The following is a 19242-nucleotide window of genomic DNA, read 5'->3' on the forward strand; positions in this document are numbered from 1 at the left end:
GTCAGAGCAGTGATACTAGTCAGAGCAGTGATACTAGTCAGAGTAGTGATGCTAGTCAGAGTAGTGATACTAGTCAGAGCAGTGATACTAGTCAGAGCAGTGAGACTAGTCAGAGCAGTGAGACTAGTCAGAGCAGTGATACTAGTCAGAGTAGTTATACTAGTCAGAATAGTGATACCAGTCAGAGCAGTGATACTAGTCAGAGCAGTGATACTAGTCAGAACAGTGATACTAGCCAGAGCAGTAACACTAGTCGAGCAGTGATACTAGTCAGAGCAGTAATACTAGTCAGAACAGTGATACTAGTCAGAACAATGATACTAGGCAGAGCAGTGATACTAGTCAGAGCAGTGAAACTAGTCAGAGTAGTGATAATATCAGTGATACTAGTTAGAGTAGTGATACTAGCCAGAGCAGTGATACTAGACAGAGTAGTGATACTAGCCAGAGTAGTGATACTAGCCAGAGCAGTGACACTAGTCAGAGTAGTGATACTAGTCAGAACAGTTATACTAGTCAGAGCAGTGATACTAGTCAGAGCAGTGACACTAGTCAGAGCAGTGAGACTAGCAGAGTAGTGATACTAGTCAGAGTAGTGATAATAGCAGTGACAATAGCCAGAGCAGTGACACTAGCCAGAGCAGTGATACTAGTCAGAGCACTGATACTAGTCAGAACAGTGGTACTAGTCAGAGCAGTGATACCAGTCAGAACAGTGACACTAGCCAGAGCAGTGATACCAGTCAGAACAGTGATACTAGTCAGAGCAGTGATACCAGTCAGAACAGTGACACTAGCCAGAGTAGTGAGACTAGTCAGAACAGTGATACTAGTCAGAGCAGTGAGACTAGTCAGAGCAGTGATACTAGTCAGAGCAGTGATACTAGTCAGAGTAGTGAGACTAGTCAGAGCAGTTATACTAGTCAGAGCAGTGATACTAGTCAGAGTAGTGATACTAGTAGGAACAGTTATAGTAGTCAGAGCAGTGATACTAGTCAGAGTAGTGATAATAGCAGTGATACTAGTCAGAGCAGTGATACTAGTCAGAGCAGTGAGACTAGTCAGAGCAGTGATACTAGCCAGAGCAGTGATACTAGTCAGAGTAGTGATACTAGCCAGAGCAGTGATACTAGTCAGAGCAGTGACACTAGTCAGAGCAGTGACACTAGTCAGAGTAGTGATACTAGTCAGAGCAGTGATACTAGTCAGAGCAGTGATACTAGTCAGAGTAGTGATACTAGCCAGGGCAGTGATACTAGTCAGAGCAGTGAGACTAGTCAGAGCAGTGAGACTAGTCAGAGCAGTGATACTAGTCAGAGCACTGATACTAGTCAGAGCAGTGATACTAGTCAGAGCAGTGATACTAGTCAGAGCAGTGACACTAGTCAGAGCAGTGATACTAGTCAGAGCAGTGATACTAGCCAGAGCAATGACACTAGCCAGAGCAGTGATACTAGTCAGAGCAGTGACACTAGTCAGAGTAGTGATACTAGTAGGAACAGTTATACTAGTCAGGTAGTGATACTAGTCAGGTAGTGATAATAGCAGTGATACTAGTCAGAGCAGTGATACTAGTCAGAGCAGTGAGACTAGTCAGAGCAGTGAGACTAGTCAGAGCAGTGATACTAGTCAGAGTAGTTATACTAGTCAGAACAGTTATACTAGTCACAGCAGTGATACTAGTCAGAGCAGTGATACCAGTCAGAGCAGTGATACTAGTCAGAGCAGTGATACTAGTCAGAGTAGTGATACTAGTCAGAATAGTGATACCAGTCAGAGCAGTGACACTAGTCAGAGCAGTGACACTAGTCAGAGCAGTGACACTAGTCAGAGTAGTGATACTAGTCAGAGCAGAGAAACTAGTCAGATCAGTTATACTAGCCAGAGCAGTGATAGTAGTCAGAGCAGTGAGACTAGTCAGAGCAGTGAGACTAGTCAGAGCAGTGAGACTAGTCAGAGCAGTGAGACTAGTCAGAGCAGAGAAACTAGTCAGATCAGTTATACTAGCCAGAGCAGTGATACTAGTCAGAGCAGTGATACTAGTCAGAGCAGTGATACTAGTCAGAGCAGTGAGACTAGTCAGAGCAGTGAGACTAGTCAGAGCAGTGATACTAGTCAGAACAGTGATACTAGTCAGAGCAGTGATACTAGTCAGAACAGTGATACTAGCCAGAGCAGTAACACTAGTCGAGCAGTGATACTAGTCAGAGTAGTAATACTAGTCAGAACAGTGATACTAGTCAGAACAATGATACTAGTCAGAGCAGTGATGCTAGTCAGAGCAGTGAAACTAGTCAGAGTAGTGATAATATCAGTGATACTAGTTAGAGTAGTGATACTAGCCAGAGCAGTGATACTAGTCAGAGTAGTGATACTAGCCAGAGCAGTGATACTAGCCAGAGTAGTGATACTAGCCAGAGTAGTGATACTAGCCAGAGCAGTGACACTAGTCAGAGTAGTGATACTAGTCAGAACAGTTATACTAGTCAGAGCAGTGATACTAGTCAGAGCAGTGACACTAGTCAGAGCAGTGAGACTAGCAGAGTAGTGATACTAGTCAGAGTAGTGATAATAGCAGTGACAATAGCCAGAGCAGTGACACTAGCCAGAGCAGTGATACTAGTCAGAGCACTGATACTAGTCAGAACAGTGGTACTAGTCAGAGCAGTGATACCAGTCAGAACGGTGATACTAGTCAGAGCAGTGATACCAGTCAGAACAGTGACACTAGCCAGAGCAGTGATACCAGTCAGAACAGTGATACTAGTCAGAGCAGTGATACCAGTCAGAACAGTGACACTAGCCAGAGCAGTGATACCAGTCAGAACAGTGATACTAGTCAGAACAGTGATACTAGTCAGAGCAGAGATACTAGTGAGAGCAGTGATACTAGTCAGAACAGTTATACTAGCCAGAGCAGTGAGACTAGTCAGAGCAGTTATACTAGTCAGAGCAGTGAGACTAGCCAGAGCAGTGAGACTAGTCAGAGAAGTGTACAGGTTTCTTATTTTCTCTCATCTTATTCAACTGTTACCAGGCACCTGCAAACTAAGATAGCTCAGATGTGTGAGTGCCTTTTGAAACGTTGAACTGCAACGTGACCATGATCCTGCCCTGCCAGTTTTCCTGTGTGCGTACAGTAGCTGGCTGTAAATGACTGTGTGGCCAAATACTGTCCTGTGTAATGACTGTGTGGCCAAATACTGTCCTGTGTAATGACTGTGTGGCCAAATACTGTCCTGTGTAATGACTGTGTGGCCAAATACTGTCCTGTGTAATGACTGTGTGTCCAAATACTGTCCTGTGTAATGACTGTGTGGCCAGTCCAAATACTGTCCTGTGTAATGACTGTGTGTCCAAATACTGTCCTGTGTAATGACTGTGTGTCCAAAGACTAGTCGGAGCAGTGATACTAGTCAGAGCAGTGAGACTAGTCAGAGCAGTGAGACTAGTCAGAGCAGTGAGACTAGTCAGAGTAGTGAGACTAGTCAGAGTAGTGATACTAGTCAGAGTAGTGATACTAGTCAGAACAGTGATACTAGTCAGAGCAGTGATACTAGTCAGAGCAGTGATACTAGTCAGAACAGTGATACTAGTCAGAGCAGTGATACTAGTCAGAGCAGTGATACTAGTCAGAGCAGTGATACTAGTCAGAACAGTGATACTAGTCGGAGCAGTGATACTAGTCAGAGCAGTGAGACTAGTCAGAGCAGTGAGACTAGTCAGAGCAGTGAGACTAGTCAGAGTAGTGATACTAGTCAGAGCAGTGATACTAGTCAGAGCAGTGATACTAGTCAGAGTAGTGATACTAGTCAGAGCAGTGACACTAGTCAGAGCAGTGACACTAGCCAGAGCAGTGATACTAGTCAGAGCAGTGATACTAGTCAGAGCAGTTATACTAGTCAGAGCAGTGATACCAGTCAGAACAGTGATACTAGTCAGAGCAGTGATACTAGTCAGAGCAGTTATACTAGTCAGAGCAGTGAGACTAGTCAGAGCAGTGATACTAGTCAGAGCAGTGAGACTAGCCAGAGCAGTGAGACTAGTCAGAGCAGTTATACTAGTCAGAGCAGTGATACTAGTCAGAGCAGTGAGACTAGCCAGAGCAGTGAGACTAGTCAGAGAAGTGTACAGGTTTCTTATTTTCTCTCATCTTATTCAACTGTTACCAGGCACCTGCAAACTAAGATAGCTCAGATGTGTGAGTGCCTTTTGAAACGTTGAACTGCAACGTGACCATGATCCTGCCCTGCCAGTTTTCCTGTGTGCGTACAGTAGCTGGCTGTAAATGACTGTGTGGCCAAATACTGTCCTGTGTAATGACTGTGTGGCCAAATACTGTCCTATGTAATGACTGTGTGGCCAAATACTGTCCTGTGTAATGACTGTGTGTCCAAATACTGTCCTGTGTAATGACTGTGTGGCCAAATACTGTCCTGTGTAATGACTGTGTGTCCAAATACTGTCCCGTGTAATGACTGTGTGGCCAAATACTGTCCTGTGTAATGACTGTGTGGCCAAATACTGTCCTGTGTAATGACTGTGTGGCCAAATACTGTCCTGTGTAATGACTGTGTGTCCAAAGACTGTCCTGTGTAATGACTGTGTGGCCAAATACTGTCCTGTGTAATGACTGTGTGGCCAAATACTGTCCTGTGTAATGACTGTGTGTCCAAATAATGTCCTATTTAATGACTGTGTCCAGTCCAAATACTGTCCTGTGTAATGACTGTGTGGCCAAATACTGTCCTGTGTAATGACTGTGTGGCCAGTCCAAATACTGTCCTGTGTAATGACTGTGTGGCCAGTCCAAATAATGTCCTGTGTAATGACTGTTTGGCCAGTCCAAATAATGTCCTGTGTAATGACTGTGTGGCCAGTCCAAATAATGTCCTGTGTAATGACTGTGTGTCCAAATACTGTCCTGTGTAATGACTGTGTGTCCAAATACTGTCCTGTGTAATGACTGTGTGTCCATTCCAAATACTGTCCTGTGTAATGACTGTGTGTCCAAATACTGTCCTGTGTAATGACTGTGTGTCCAGTCCAAATACTGTCCTGTGTAATTAATGTGTGGCCAGTCCAAATACTCTCCTGTGTAATGACTGTGTGTCCAAATACTGTCCTGTGTAATGACTGTGTGTCCAATCCAAATACTGTCCTGTGTAATTAATGTGTGGCCAGTCCAAATACTGTCCTGTGTAATGACTGTGTGGCCAGTCCAAATACTGTCCTGTGTAATGACTGTGTGTCCAAATACTGTCCTGTGTAATGACTGTGTGTCCAAATACTGTCCTGTGTAATGACTGTGTGGCCAGTCCAAATACTGTCCTGTGTAATGACTGTGTGGCCAGTCCAAATACTGTCCTGTGTAATGACTGTGTGGCCAGTCCAAATACTGTCCTGTGTAATGGCTGTGTGGCCAGTCCAAATACTGTCCTGTGTAATGACTGTGTGTCCAAAGACTAGTCGGAGCAGTGATACTAGTCAGAGCAGTGATACTAGTCGGAGCAGTGATACTAGTCAGAGCAGTGATACTAGTCAGAGCAGTGATACTAGTCAGAGCAGTGAGACTAGTCAGAGCAGTGATACTAGTCAGAACAGTGATACTAGTCAGAGCAGTGATACTAGTCAGAGCAGTGATACTAGTCAGAACAGTGATACTAGTCAGAGCAGTGATACTAGTCAGAGCAGTGATACTAGTCAGAGCAGTGAGACTAGTCAAAGTAGTGATACTAGTCAGAGCAGTGATACTAGTCAGAGCAGTGATACTAGTCAGAGTAGTGATACTAGTCAGAGCAGTGATACTAGTCAGAGTAGTGATACTAGTCAGAGCAGTGATACTAGCCCGAGCAGTGATACTAGTCAGAACAGTGATGCTAGTCAGAGCAGTGATACTAGTCAGAGCAGTGATACTAGTCAGAGCAGTGATACTAGTCAGAGCAGTGATACTAGTCAGAGCAGTGAGACTAGTCAGAGCAGTGATACTAGTCAGAACAGTGATACTAGTCAGAGCAGTGATACTAGTCAGAGCAGTGATACTAGTCAGAACAGTGATACTAGTCAGAGCAGTGATACTAGTCAGAGTAGTGATACTAGTCAGAGCAGTGATACTAGTCAGAGTAGTGATACTAGTCAGAGCAGTGACACTAGTCAGAGCAGTGACACTAGCCAGAGCAGTGATACTAGTCAGAGCAGTGATACTAGTCAGAGCAGTTATACTAGTCAGAGCAGTGATACCAGTCAGAACAGTGATACTAGTCAGAGCAGTGATACTAGTCAGAGCAGTTATACTAGTCAGAGCAGTGAGACTAGTCAGAGCAGTGATACTAGTCAGAGCAGTGAGACTAGCCAGAGCAGTGAGACTAGTCAGAGCAGTTATACTAGTCAGAGCAGTGATACTAGTCAGAGCAGTGAGACTAGCCAGAGCAGTGAGACTAGTCAGAGAAGTGTACAGGTTTCTTATTTTCTCTCATCTTATTCAACTGTTACCAGGCACCTGCAAACTAAGATAGCTCAGATGTGTGAGTGCCTTTTGAAACGTTGAACTGCAACGTGACCATGATCCTGCCCTGCCAGTTTTCCTGTGTGCGTACAGTAGCTGGCTGTAAATGACTGTGTGGCCAAATACTGTCCTGTGTAATGACTGTGTGGCCAAATACTGTCCTATGTAATGACTGTGTGGCCAAATACTGTCCTGTGTAATGACTGTGTGTCCAAATACTGTCCTGTGTAATGACTGTGTGGCCAAATACTGTCCTGTGTAATGACTGTGTGTCCAAATACTGTCCCGTGTAATGACTGTGTGGCCAAATACTGTCCTGTGTAATGACTGTGTGGCCAAATACTGTCCTGTGTAATGACTGTGTGGCCAAATACTGTCCTGTGTAATGACTGTGTGTCCAAAGACTGTCCTGTGTAATGACTGTGTGGCCAAATACTGTCCTGTGTAATGACTGTGTGGCCAAATACTGTCCTGTGTAATGACTGTGTGTCCAAATAATGTCCTATTTAATGACTGTGTCCAGTCCAAATACTGTCCTGTGTAATGACTGTGTGGCCAAATACTGTCCTGTGTAATGACTGTGTGGCCAGTCCAAATACTGTCCTGTGTAATGACTGTGTGGCCAGTCCAAATAATGTCCTGTGTAATGACTGTTTGGCCAGTCCAAATAATGTCCTGTGTAATGACTGTGTGGCCAGTCCAAATAATGTCCTGTGTAATGACTGTGTGTCCAAATACTGTCCTGTGTAATGACTGTGTGTCCAAATACTGTCCTGTGTAATGACTGTGTGTCCATTCCAAATACTGTCCTGTGTAATGACTGTGTGTCCAAATACTGTCCTGTGTAATGACTGTGTGTCCAGTCCAAATACTGTCCTGTGTAATTAATGTGTGGCCAGTCCAAATACTCTCCTGTGTAATGACTGTGTGTCCAAATACTGTCCTGTGTAATGACTGTGTGTCCAATCCAAATACTGTCCTGTGTAATTAATGTGTGGCCAGTCCAAATACTGTCCTGTGTAATGACTGTGTGGCCAGTCCAAATACTGTCCTGTGTAATGACTGTGTGTCCAAATACTGTCCTGTGTAATGACTGTGTGTCCAAATACTGTCCTGTGTAATGACTGTGTGGCCAGTCCAAATACTGTCCTGTGTAATGACTGTGTGGCCAGTCCAAATACTGTCCTGTGTAATGACTGTGTGGCCAGTCCAAATACTGTCCTGTGTAATGGCTGTGTGGCCAGTCCAAATACTGTCCTGTGTAATGACTGTGTGTCCAAAGACTAGTCGGAGCAGTGATACTAGTCAGAGCAGTGATACTAGTCGGAGCAGTGATACTAGTCAGAGCAGTGATACTAGTCAGAGCAGTGATACTAGTCAGAGCAGTGATACTAGTCAGAGCAGTGAGACTAGTCAGAGCAGTGATACTAGTCAGAACAGTGATACTAGTCAGAGCAGTGATACTAGTCAGAGCAGTGATACTAGTCAGAACAGTGATACTAGTCAGAGCAGTGATACTAGTCAGAGCAGTGATACTAGTCAGAGCAGTGAGACTAGTCAAAGTAGTGATACTAGTCAGAGCAGTGATACTAGTCAGAGCAGTGATACTAGTCAGAGTAGTGATACTAGTCAGAGCAGTGATACTAGTCAGAGTAGTGATACTAGTCAGAGCAGTGATACTAGCCCGAGCAGTGATACTAGTCAGAACAGTGATGCTAGTCAGAGCAGTGATACTAGTCAGAGCAGTGATACTAGTCAGAGCAGTGATACTAGTCAGAGCAGTGATACTAGTCAGAGCAGTGAGACTAGTCAGAGCAGTGATACTAGTCAGAACAGTGATACTAGTCAGAGCAGTGATACTAGTCAGAGCAGTGATACTAGTCAGAACAGTGATACTAGTCAGAGCAGTGATACTAGTCAGAGTAGTGATACTAGTCAGAGCAGTGATACTAGTCAGAGTAGTGATACTAGCCCGAGCAGTGATACTAGCCCGAGCAGTGATACTAGTCAGAGCAGTGATACTAGTCAGTGATACTAGTCAGAGTAGTGATGCTAGTCAGAGTAGTGATGCTAGTCAGAGTAGTGATACTAGTCAGAGCAGTGATACTAGTCAGAGCAGTGATACTAGTCAGAGCAGTGTACAGGTTTCTTATTTTCTCTCATCTTATTCAACTGTTACCAGGCACCTGCAAACTAAGATAGCTCAGATGTGCGAGTGCCTTTTGAAACGTTGAACTGCAACGTGACCATGATCCTGCCCTGCCAGTTTTCCTGTGTGCGTACAGTAGCTGGCTGTAAATGACTGTGTGGCCAAATACTGTCCTGTGTAATGACTGTGTCCAAAGACTGTCCTATTTAATGACTGTGTGTCCAGTCCAAATACTGTCCTGTGTAATGACTGTGTGGCCAAATATTGTCCTAGGTAATGACTGTGTGTCCAGTCCAAATACTGTCCTGTGTAATGACTGTGTGGCCAGTCCAAATACTGTCCTGTGTAATGACTGTGTGGCCAGTCCAAATAATGTCCTGTGTAATGACTGTGTGGCCAGTCCAAATACTGTCCTGTGTAATGACTGTGTGGCCAGTCCAAATAATGTCCTGTGTAATGACTGTGTGGCCAGTCCAAATAATGTCCTGTGTAATGACTGTGTGTCCAAATACTGTCCTGTGTAATGACTGTGTGTCCAAATACTGTCCTGTGTAATGACTGTGTGTCCAAATACTGTCCTGTGTAATGACTGTGTGGCCAGTCCAAATACTGTCCTGTGTAATGACTGTGTGGCCAGTCCAAATACTGTCCTGTGTAATGACTGTGTGGCCAGTCCAAATACTGTCCTGTGTAATGACTGTGTGGCCAGTCCAAATATTGTCCTATGTAATGACTGTGTGGCCAGTCCAAATACTGTCCTGTGTAATGACTGTGTGGCCAAATACTGTCCTGTGTAATGACTGTGTGGCCAGTCCAAATACTGTCCTATGTAATATGAAGTGATTCTTGAACCTTGTAAGATTAATGAAGCAACTGTGTATATTTGCCTTCATTTGTTGTTTTTCCACTTCTTTGTCCTTCCCTGATGGCTTCCTTTACTTAATCCATTTCTCTTTCCTAGTAAATCTCTACCTACCTTCCTCACTACCTCTCTCGTTCTCTACCTCCTTATTGGTTATCCCTCTGTTTCTCTACCTCCTTATTGGTTATTCCTCTTTCTCTCAGCCCCCCCCCTCTCTCTCTACCTCCTTATTGGTTATCCCTCTTTCTCTCAGCCCCTCCCCCCTCTCTCTCTACCTCCTTATTGGTTATCCCTCTTTCTCTCAGCCCCCCCCCTCTCTCTGTACCTCCTTATTGGTTATATCTCTCTCTTTCTCTACCTCCTTATTGGTTATCCCTCTTTCTCTCAGCCCCCCTCTCTCTCTACCTCCTTATTGGTTATCCCTCTTTCTCTCAGCCCCCCTCTCTCTCTACCTCCTTATTGGTTATCCCTCTTTCTCTCAGCCCCCCCTCTCTCTGTACCTCCTTATTGGTTATATCTCTCTCTTTCTCTACCTCCTTATTGGTTATATCTCTCTCTTTCTCTACCTCCTTATTGGTTATATCTCTCTCTTTCTCTACCTCCTTATTGGTTATCCCTCTTTCTCTCAGCCCCCTCTTTCTCTACCTCCTTATTGGTTATCCTCTTTCTCTCAGCCCCCCCTCTCTCTCTACCTCCTTATTGGTTATCCCTCTTTCTCTCAGCCCCCCCTCTCTCTACCTCCTTATTGGTTATCCCTCTCTTTCTCTCAGTGATGGCGGTCAGCTATTGGCCCTTGGGATTCTCCACATCTCCCAGTGGCATTTTTGTGATTTGCAGCTAGTAGTCTGGGTCCAGTTGCATAGTCACAAAAATGATCATTGGCAGGTGTGACTGCAGCAGGAGTCGACGCTGGCCGGACAGTCCATCCGTCGCCCCCTTCCTTCCTTCCTTTCTTCCCTTTCTTTCCTTTCGTCCTTCCTTCCCTCCTTCCTTCCTTCAACCCTCTACCCAGCCTTGACTTTCTGTCCTTTCCACTGATGGGTTGAGTTTCTCTAACCTCAACCTCAAAGACTAATATGTTGTAACTAACTGTAATTCATATCCAGGCCTCCAGACAGGCAGAGATGGGAACCTTGTTTTCTGTGTGTATTTTAAGACCAGTAAAGCAGAAGCAGTACTTGTATGCAGCATCCAATCTAGACTTGTCCGTTAACATTACATTTAGTGATATTGTTCTCTTTCCTTCCTCCACTCCCTCCTTCTCACCCACCCCCTCCCTCCCTCCCTCTCTCCCACCCCTCCCTCTCTCTCTCCCACCCCCTCCCTCTCTCCCACCCACCCCCTCCCTCCTCTCTCTCTCCCCCCTCCCTCCCTCCCTCCCTCTCTCCCACCCACCCCTCCCTCTCTCCCACCCACCCCCTCCCTCTCTCCCACCCTCCCACCCTCCCTCTCTCCCTCCCACTCCCTCTCTACCCCCTCCCTCCCTCTCCCCCCTCCCTACCTCCCTCCTCCCTCTCTCCTACCCACCCTCCCTCTCTCCCACCCCCTCCCTCCCTCTCTCCTACCCCCTCCCTCTCTCCCACCCACCCTCCCTCCAACAGGAAGGTGAATAGGTGCTACAGAGGTAGATCCTGCCCCATCATCGTCCACTGCAGGTAAACCTACAGCTCTAACCTAGTTTCTCTATACAGAGGTAAAGACTTAGCCTGGTCCCAGATCGGTTTGTACTGTCTTACTAAACTTCAATTGCCATTTTCATTGACAGTGGACCATAGGAGTTGGCTGTACAGCCCATCCAGATGTCGGACCGGGCTAGAAGAGACTAGCTGTGCTTTATATTCAGTCTGTCAAATCAAACTCCTCTGCTGTGTGTCTCTATCATAGGAATATCATTATAGAAAATACTTGGAACCTCTAACTCAGTTCACCCATTATGCCGTCGTTGACTTGAATGGGGAAGGCCGTTCTATAGCTTCTATGTCTGCGTTCTTTATGACGTGCTGTGTGATCCGACGATGTGTTCTCTCTCGTACAGTGACGGCACTGGCAGAACGGGAACCTACATCCTTATTGACATGGTCATCAATCGCATGGCTAAGGGTGAGTCAGACATCTTTGATCTTGTCAGACGTCTTTGATAGTTTGCCCGTGTAGTTTTCTATCACTAGATAGACACTTTATACAGCATTGTGAATCATTGTCTCCATGTTGGTGAATACGATTTTTCACGTCATAATTCATATGATGTGTTCTTCCAGGCGCGAAAGAGATCGATATTGCTGCGACATTGGAACACATTCGAGACCAGAGACCGAGCTTAGTTCACACCAAGGTATGGCCTTCTCAAACTGCACAGTTCGTACAACACCTTATGAACACCTGCTTGTTGTCTCTTGACAAACAAGGTGGATGAAATCTGAGCAAGGGCAGCATTCCAGAGAGACATCAGAGACTATGGTCCGTTATTGATGTCACTTGTTAAATCCACTTCAATCAGTGTAGATGAAGGGGAGGAGACAACTCAGCGAGTGAATGGGCAAGACAAAAGATTTAAGTGCTTTTGAACTGGGTATGGTGGTAGGTGCCAGGTGCCAGGTGTACCGGTTTGAACGGGGTATGGTGGTAGGTGCCAGGTGTACCGGTTTGAATGGGGTATGGTGGTAGGTGCCAGGTGTACCGGTTTGAATGGGGTATGGTGGTAGGTGCTAGGTGTACCGGTTTGAATGGGGTATGGTGGTAGGTGCCAGGTGTACCGGTTTGAACGGGGTATGGTGGTAGGTGCCAGGTGTACCGGTTTGAATGGGGTATGGTGGTAGGTGCTAGGTGTACCGGTTTGAATGGGGTATGGTGGTAGGTGCCAGGTGTACCGGTTTGAATGGGGTATGGTGGTAGGTGCCAGGTGTACCGGTTTGTGTCAAGAACTGCAACGCCGCTGGGTTTTTCACGCTCAAAAGTTTCCCATGTGCATCACCACACAAACGACATCCAGCCAACATCCAGCAAACATCCAGCCAACTTGACACAACTGTTGGAAGCATTGGAGTCAACAAATCAAATCGAATGTTATTTAAAGAATACAAAACATCACACAAACATCCACAGCATCACACAAACATCCACAACACACAAACATATACATCATACAAACATATACAGCATCACACAAACATATACAGCATCAAACAAACATCCACAACATCACACAAACATCCACATCATCACACAAACATCCACAACATCACACAAACATACACAACATCACACAAACATCCACATCATCACACAAACATCCACATCATCACACAAACATCCACATCATCACACAAACATCCACAACATCTCCCTTGCCCAGACCCACTTGCTCACAACCCCATCTCCTTGATGTCCTGTCCATTTGCAATATGTTTCAATGGGCATTTACCATCACGAATTTGACATGCTTAAAAATTCTGCAGAAATGCAAAATTGACTGGCCCGATGAACTCGGGATGGCCGGGCAGTGATAGTGGTTCCTCTCCATCTCTCGATGGTGACATGAGAGAAGTGGGACCGTGTTGTTGTTGTTTTTTATTTTTAGAAAAACGTCCAAAATGACCAGGGGTCATTGGATGGGCACGGGTGGGGGGGGTGCTCCTTACCCAACCGTGGACCCCCTGCAACCCCCTAAAGGCATTAAAAACTATTTAAAAAATGTTCTCCTGGTAACACGTTCCAATCACCAGGCGCACGGCGGTCCATTTGCAATATGTTTCAATGGGCATTTACCATCACGAATTTGACATGCTCAAAAATACTGCAGGAATGAGAAATTGACTGGCCCGATGAACTCGGGATGGCCGGGCAGTGATTCTGGTTCCTCTTCATCACTCGTTGGTGTTGATTTCAGAATGTCAATTTAGTGATGGTCTAACACTGTTTAAACATATTGCAAATGGACAAAAGTCAGCCAGCAAGTCACCGTCCATCAGTCAATTAGATATCATTCTGACACCAAACTGATACAAACTGACACCACACCCACTTTTTCCAACTCGATTTGAAGCTATCACATGTTCACTAATGTTCCTATCCACCCAGTAAGGCCAGCAGGCTAATGTTCCTATCCACCCAGTAAGATCAGCAGGCTCATGTTCCTATCCACCCAGTAAGGCCAACAGGCTCATGTTCCTATCCACCCAGTAAGACCAACAGGCTCATGTTCCTATCCACCCAGTAAGGCCAGCAGGCTAATGTTCCTATCCACCCAGTAAGGCCAGCAGGCTAATGTTCCTATCCACCCAGTAAGGCCAGCAGGCTAATGTTCCTATCCACCCAGTAAGGCCAGCAGGCTAATGTTCCTATCCACTCAGTAAGGCCAGCAGGCTAATGTTCCTATCCACCCAGTAAGGCCAGCAGGCTCGTGTTCCTATCCACACAGTAAGGCCAGCAGGCTAATGTTCCTATCCACACAGTAAGGCAGGCAGGCTAATGTTCCTATCCACACAGTAAGGCCAGCAGGCTAATGTTCCTATCCACACAGTAAGGCCAGCAGGATAATGTTCCTATCCACCCAGTAAGGCCAGCAGGCTAATGTTCCTATCCACCCAGTAAGGCCAGCAGGCTAATGTTCCTATCCACCCAGTAAGGCCAGCAGGCTAATGTTCCTATCCACACAGTAAGGCCAGCAGGCTAATGTTCCTATCCACCCAGTAAGGCCAGCAGGCTAATGTTCCTATCCACCCAGTAAGGCCAGCAGGCTAATGTTCCTATCCACACAGTAAGGCCAGCAGGCTAATGTTCCTATCCACCCAGTAAGGCCAGCAGGCTAATGTTCCTATCCACCCAGTAAGGCCAGCAGGCTAATGTTCCTATCCACCCAGTAAGGCCAGCAGGCTAATGTTCCTATCCACCCAGTAAGGCCAGCAGGCTAATGTTCCTATCCACCCAGTAAGGCCAGCAGGCTAATGTTCCTATCCACCCAGTAAGGCCAGCAGGCTAATGTTCCTATCCACTCAGTAAGGCCAGCAGGCTAATGTTCCTATCCACACAGTAAGGCCAGCAGGCTAATGTTCCTATCCACCCAGTAAGGCCAGCAGGCTAATGTTCCTATCCACCCAGTAAGGCCAGCAGGCTAATGTTCCTATCCACCCAGCAGGCTAATGTTCCTATCCACCCAGTAAGGACAGCAGGCTAATGTTCTTATCCACCCAGTAAGGCCAGCAGGCTAATGTTCCTATCCACCCAGCAGGCTAATGTTCCTATCCACCCAGTAAGGACAGCAGGCTAATGTTCCTATCCACCCAGTAAGGCCAGCAGGCTAATGTTCCTATCCACCCAGCAGGCTAATGTTCCTATCCACCCAGTAAGGACAGCAGGCTAATGTTCCTATCCACCCAGTAAGGCCAGCAGGCTAATGTTCCTATCCACCTAGTAAGGCCAGCAGGCTAATGTTCCTATCCACCCAGTAAGGCCAGCAGGCTAATGTTCCTATCCACACAGTAAGGCCAGCAGGCTAATGTTCCTATCCACACAGTAAGGCCAGCAGGCTAATGTTCCTATCCACACAGTAAGGCCAGCAGGCTAATGTTCCTATCCACACAGTAAGGCCAGCAGGCTAATGTTCCTATCCACACAGTAAGGCCAGCAGGCTAATGTTCCTATCCACCCAGTAAGGCCAGCAGGCTAATGTTCCTATCCACCCAGTAAGGCCAGCAGGCTAATGTTCCTATCCACCCAGTAAGGCCAGCAGGCTAATGTTCCTATCCACCCAGCAGGCTAATGTTCCTATCCACCCAGCAGGCTAATGTTCCTATCCACACAGTAAGGCCAGCAGGCTCGTGTTCCTATCCACCCAGTAAGGCCAGCAGGCTAATGTTCCTATCCACCCAGTAAGGCCAGCCGGCTAATGTTCCTATCCACCCAGTAAGGCCAGCAGGCTAATGTTCCTATCCACCCAGTAAGGCCAGCAGGCTAATGTTCCTATCCACCCAGTAAGGCCAGCAGGCTAATGTTCCTATCCACCCAGTAAGGCCAGCAGGCTAATGTTCCTATCCACCCAGTAAGACCAACAGGCTAATGTTCCTATCCACCCAGTAAGGCCAGCAGGCTAATGTTCCTATCCACCCAGCAGGCTAATGTTCCTACCCACCCAGTAAGGCCAGCAGGCTAATGTTCCTATCCACCCAGCAGGCTAATGTTCCTATCCACCCAGTAAGGCCAGCAGGCTAATGTTCCTATCCACCCAGTAAGACCAGCAGGCTAATGTTCCTATCCACCCAGTAAGGCCAACAGGCTAATGTTCCTATCCACCCAGTAAGGCCAACAGGCTAATGTTCCTATCCACCCAGTAAGGCCAGCAGGCTAATGTTCCTATCCACCCAGTAAGGCCAGCAGGCTAATGTTCCTATCCACCCAGTAAGGCCAGCAGGCTAATGTTCCTATCCACCCAGTAAGGCCAGCAGGCTAATGTTCCTATCCACCCAGTAAGTCCAGCAGGCTAATGTTCCTATCCACCCAGTAAGGCCAGCAGGCTAATGTTCCTATCCACCCAGTAAGGCCAGCAGGCTAATGTTCCTATCCACCCAGCAGGCTAATGTTCCTATCCACACAGTAAGGCCAGCAGGCTAATGTTCCTATCCACCCAGCAGGCTAATGTTCCTATCCACCCAGCAGGCTAATGTTCCTATCCACCCAGCAGGCTAATGTTCCTATCCACCCAGCAGGCTAATGTTCCTATCCACCCAGCAGGCTAATGTTCCTATCCACCCAGCAGGCTAATGTTCCTATCCACCCAGCAGGCTAATGTTCCTATCCACCCAGTAAGGACAGCAGGCTAATGTTCCTATCCACCCAGCAGGCTAATGTTCCTATCCACCCAGTAAGGACAGCAGGCTAATGTTCCTATCCACCCAGTAAGGCCAGCAGGCTAATGTTCCTATCCACCCAGCAGGCTCGTCTCTTTTCTCTTTTTATGTAACTGTTATGAAAGTTGTATTGTCAATTTGTTTTGTATTTAAACGGCACATTAAACGTGTACACTGGAACAACATCTCCCCATGAGGACAATAAAGTCAGTAAAGTAAATCTCCAGCATCACTCTCTGCCACATGGCCTCGAACTGCAACATCTCCCCATGAGGACAATAAAGTCAGTAAAGTAAATCTCCAGCATCACTCTCTGCCACATGGCCTCGAACTGCAACATCTCCCCATGAGGACAATAAAGTCAGTAAAGTAAATCTCCAGCATCCCTCTCTGCACATGGCCTCGAACTGCAACATTTCCCCATGAGGACAATAAAGTCAGTAAAGTAACTCTCCAGCATCCCTCTCTGCCACATGGCCTCGAACTGCAACATTTCCCCATGAGGACAATAAAGTCAGTAAAGTAACTCTCCAGCATCCCTCTCTGCACATTGCCTCGAACTGCAACATTTCCCCATGAGGACAATAAAGTCAGTAAAGTAAATCTCCAGCATCACTCTCTGCACATGGCCTCGAACTGCAACATCTCCCCATGAGGACAATAAAGTCAGTAAAGTAACTCTCCAGCATCCCTCTCTGCCACATGGCCTCGAACTGCAACATCTCCCCATGAGGACAATAAAGTCAGTAAAGTAACTCTCCAGCATCCCTCTCTGCCACATGGCCTCGAACTGCAACATCTCTCCATGAGGACAATAAAGTCAGTAAAGTAAATCTCCAGCATCACTCTCTGCCACATGGCCTCGAACTGCAACATCTCCCCATGAGGACAATAAAGTCAGTAAAGTAAATCTCCAGCATCACTCTCTGCCACATGGCCTCGAACTGCAACATCTCCCCATGAGGACAATAAAGTCAGTAAAGTAACTCTCCAGCATCCCTCTCTGCCACATGGCCTCGAACTGCAACATCTCCCCATGAAGACAATAAAGTCAGTAAAGTAACTCTCCAGCATCACTCTCTGCCACATGGCCTCGAACTGCAACATCTCCCCATGAGGACAATAAAGTCAGTAAAGTAAATCTCCAGCATCCCTCTCTGCCACATGGCCTCGAACTGCAACATCTCCCCATGAGGACAATAAAGTCAGTAAAGTAAATCTCCAGCATCCCTCTCTGCCACATGGCCTCGAACTGCAACATCTCCCCATGAGGACAATAAAGTCAGTAAAGTAAATCTCCAGCATCCCTCTCTGCCACATGGCCTCGAACTGCAACATCTCCTTTTTCTACGTCGTCCTCACACAGATAATAAAGCTTTTGACCTTTCCATTGTGTTCACGACAGAGGATTGGTTGATTTTCTCTGTGTGTGTCTCTGACAGTCTCCCTCCCTTTCTGTCTCCCACTCAGGACCAGTTTGAGTTTGCCCTGACCGCCGTGGCAGAAGAGGTCAATGCCATCCTGAAAGCTCTGCCACAGTGAACCCTACGACATCTACCACCTCTACCGCCGGTGCCACAAACCAGGGAGGAACTACATTTCCCAGAGTGCATTACTATTACTGAAGCCTGGTTTGTGTTGCCTTGCCAACTCCTTTAGTCACTGTCACACCAATACAGCATTAACAGATCTGGAATCAAGGTTATTATGCTTTCATATCTAAATGAAATGTGGTTTCAAAGAATCCTCGAGATTATTCCGATCAGACAAGAATACTTCAAATGGACAGTATGACTGTGACTTGATACTGTACCTCTACTCCTTACTCACTAGTGATACTACAATTACCATCTGTTGTCATGGAGATGTTGTTTTACCATGCTCCCTCCTGATCTGTTGTCATGGAGATGTTGTATTACCATGTTCTCTCCTGATCTATTGTCATGGAGATATTGTATTATCATGCTCCCTCCTGATCTGTTGTCCTGGAGATGTTGTATTATCATGTTCCCTCCTGATCTGTTGTCATGGAGATGTTATTTTACCATGCTCCCTCCTGATCTGTTGTCATGGAGATGTAAAACCAGTCATTGTACTCTAGTAGGGAGTCATCCTTTTGGCATAACAGCATATAAGGTCCAAGGCTCATACACTTGTCTAAGCAAGATGACAACAAAGCCTGACTATGGCGAGGGTGAAGTGAGTGACATACTAGTGTATTATAGGTTACACCAGTTTCTCTAAGGGGCTGGTTTATACCTCCACCTTTAACTCTAAACCTAATGATTTATTTCTATCCATTTTGTAATGGATCTATTCCTGTACACTGACTACCTAATCACTCACATCTGAATCATATCAATTAGTGTCTTCGGTGTTACTGTAAAACCTCTGTGATTTATTGTAAATAATTCACCTGGTTTATTTCTTAAATGTGTATTAATGTAGCAAACATAGAAAACTATAAAAAAAATATTTTTAACTCGATGTATGTAATTAAATCTCTATTGTGATGTGGTGCAACAGCATAGAGTGGTCTGACTGTTATTTTTATTTACATCCCACAGTACTGACTAGTAACCGTTAGGAACCAATGCCTACATCCCATAATTTTATTTTTTTATTTTTTTATTTCACCTTTATTTAACCAGGTAGGCTAGTTGAGAACAAGTTCTCATTTGCAACTGCGACCTGGCCAAGATAAAGCATAGCAGTGTGAACAGACAACACAGAGTTACACATGGAATAAACAATTAACAAGTCAATAACACAGTAGGAAAAAAAATGGGCAGTCTATATACAATGTGTGCAAAAGGCATGAGGAGGTAGGCGAATAATACAATTTTGCAGATTAACACTGGGGTGATAAATGATCAGATGGTCA

General features: G+C 45.9%; 1 protein-coding gene across 1 annotated transcript in view; it reads left to right on the forward strand.

The window, feature by feature from the left end:
- Positions 1-18886, forward strand: part of ptprna (protein tyrosine phosphatase receptor type Na) — a 136187-nt gene extending 117301 nt beyond the window's left edge. Inside the window, exons 20-23 of the mRNA XM_065019643.1 lie at positions 11118-11171; positions 11552-11616; positions 11775-11848; positions 17829-18886. Of these exons, the coding sequence (XP_064875715.1) occupies positions 11118-11171; positions 11552-11616; positions 11775-11848; positions 17829-17900 (265 nt within the window). The 3' untranslated portion in view covers positions 17901-18886. The remainder of the gene's footprint in view (positions 1-11117; positions 11172-11551; positions 11617-11774; positions 11849-17828) is intronic.
- The last annotated feature ends 356 nt before the right edge of the window (positions 18887-19242 follow it).

Source organism: Oncorhynchus nerka, linkage group LG1, assembly GCF_034236695.1.
Source record: "Oncorhynchus nerka isolate Pitt River linkage group LG1, Oner_Uvic_2.0, whole genome shotgun sequence".
Classification (NCBI taxonomy): Eukaryota; Metazoa; Chordata; class Actinopteri; order Salmoniformes; family Salmonidae; genus Oncorhynchus; species Oncorhynchus nerka.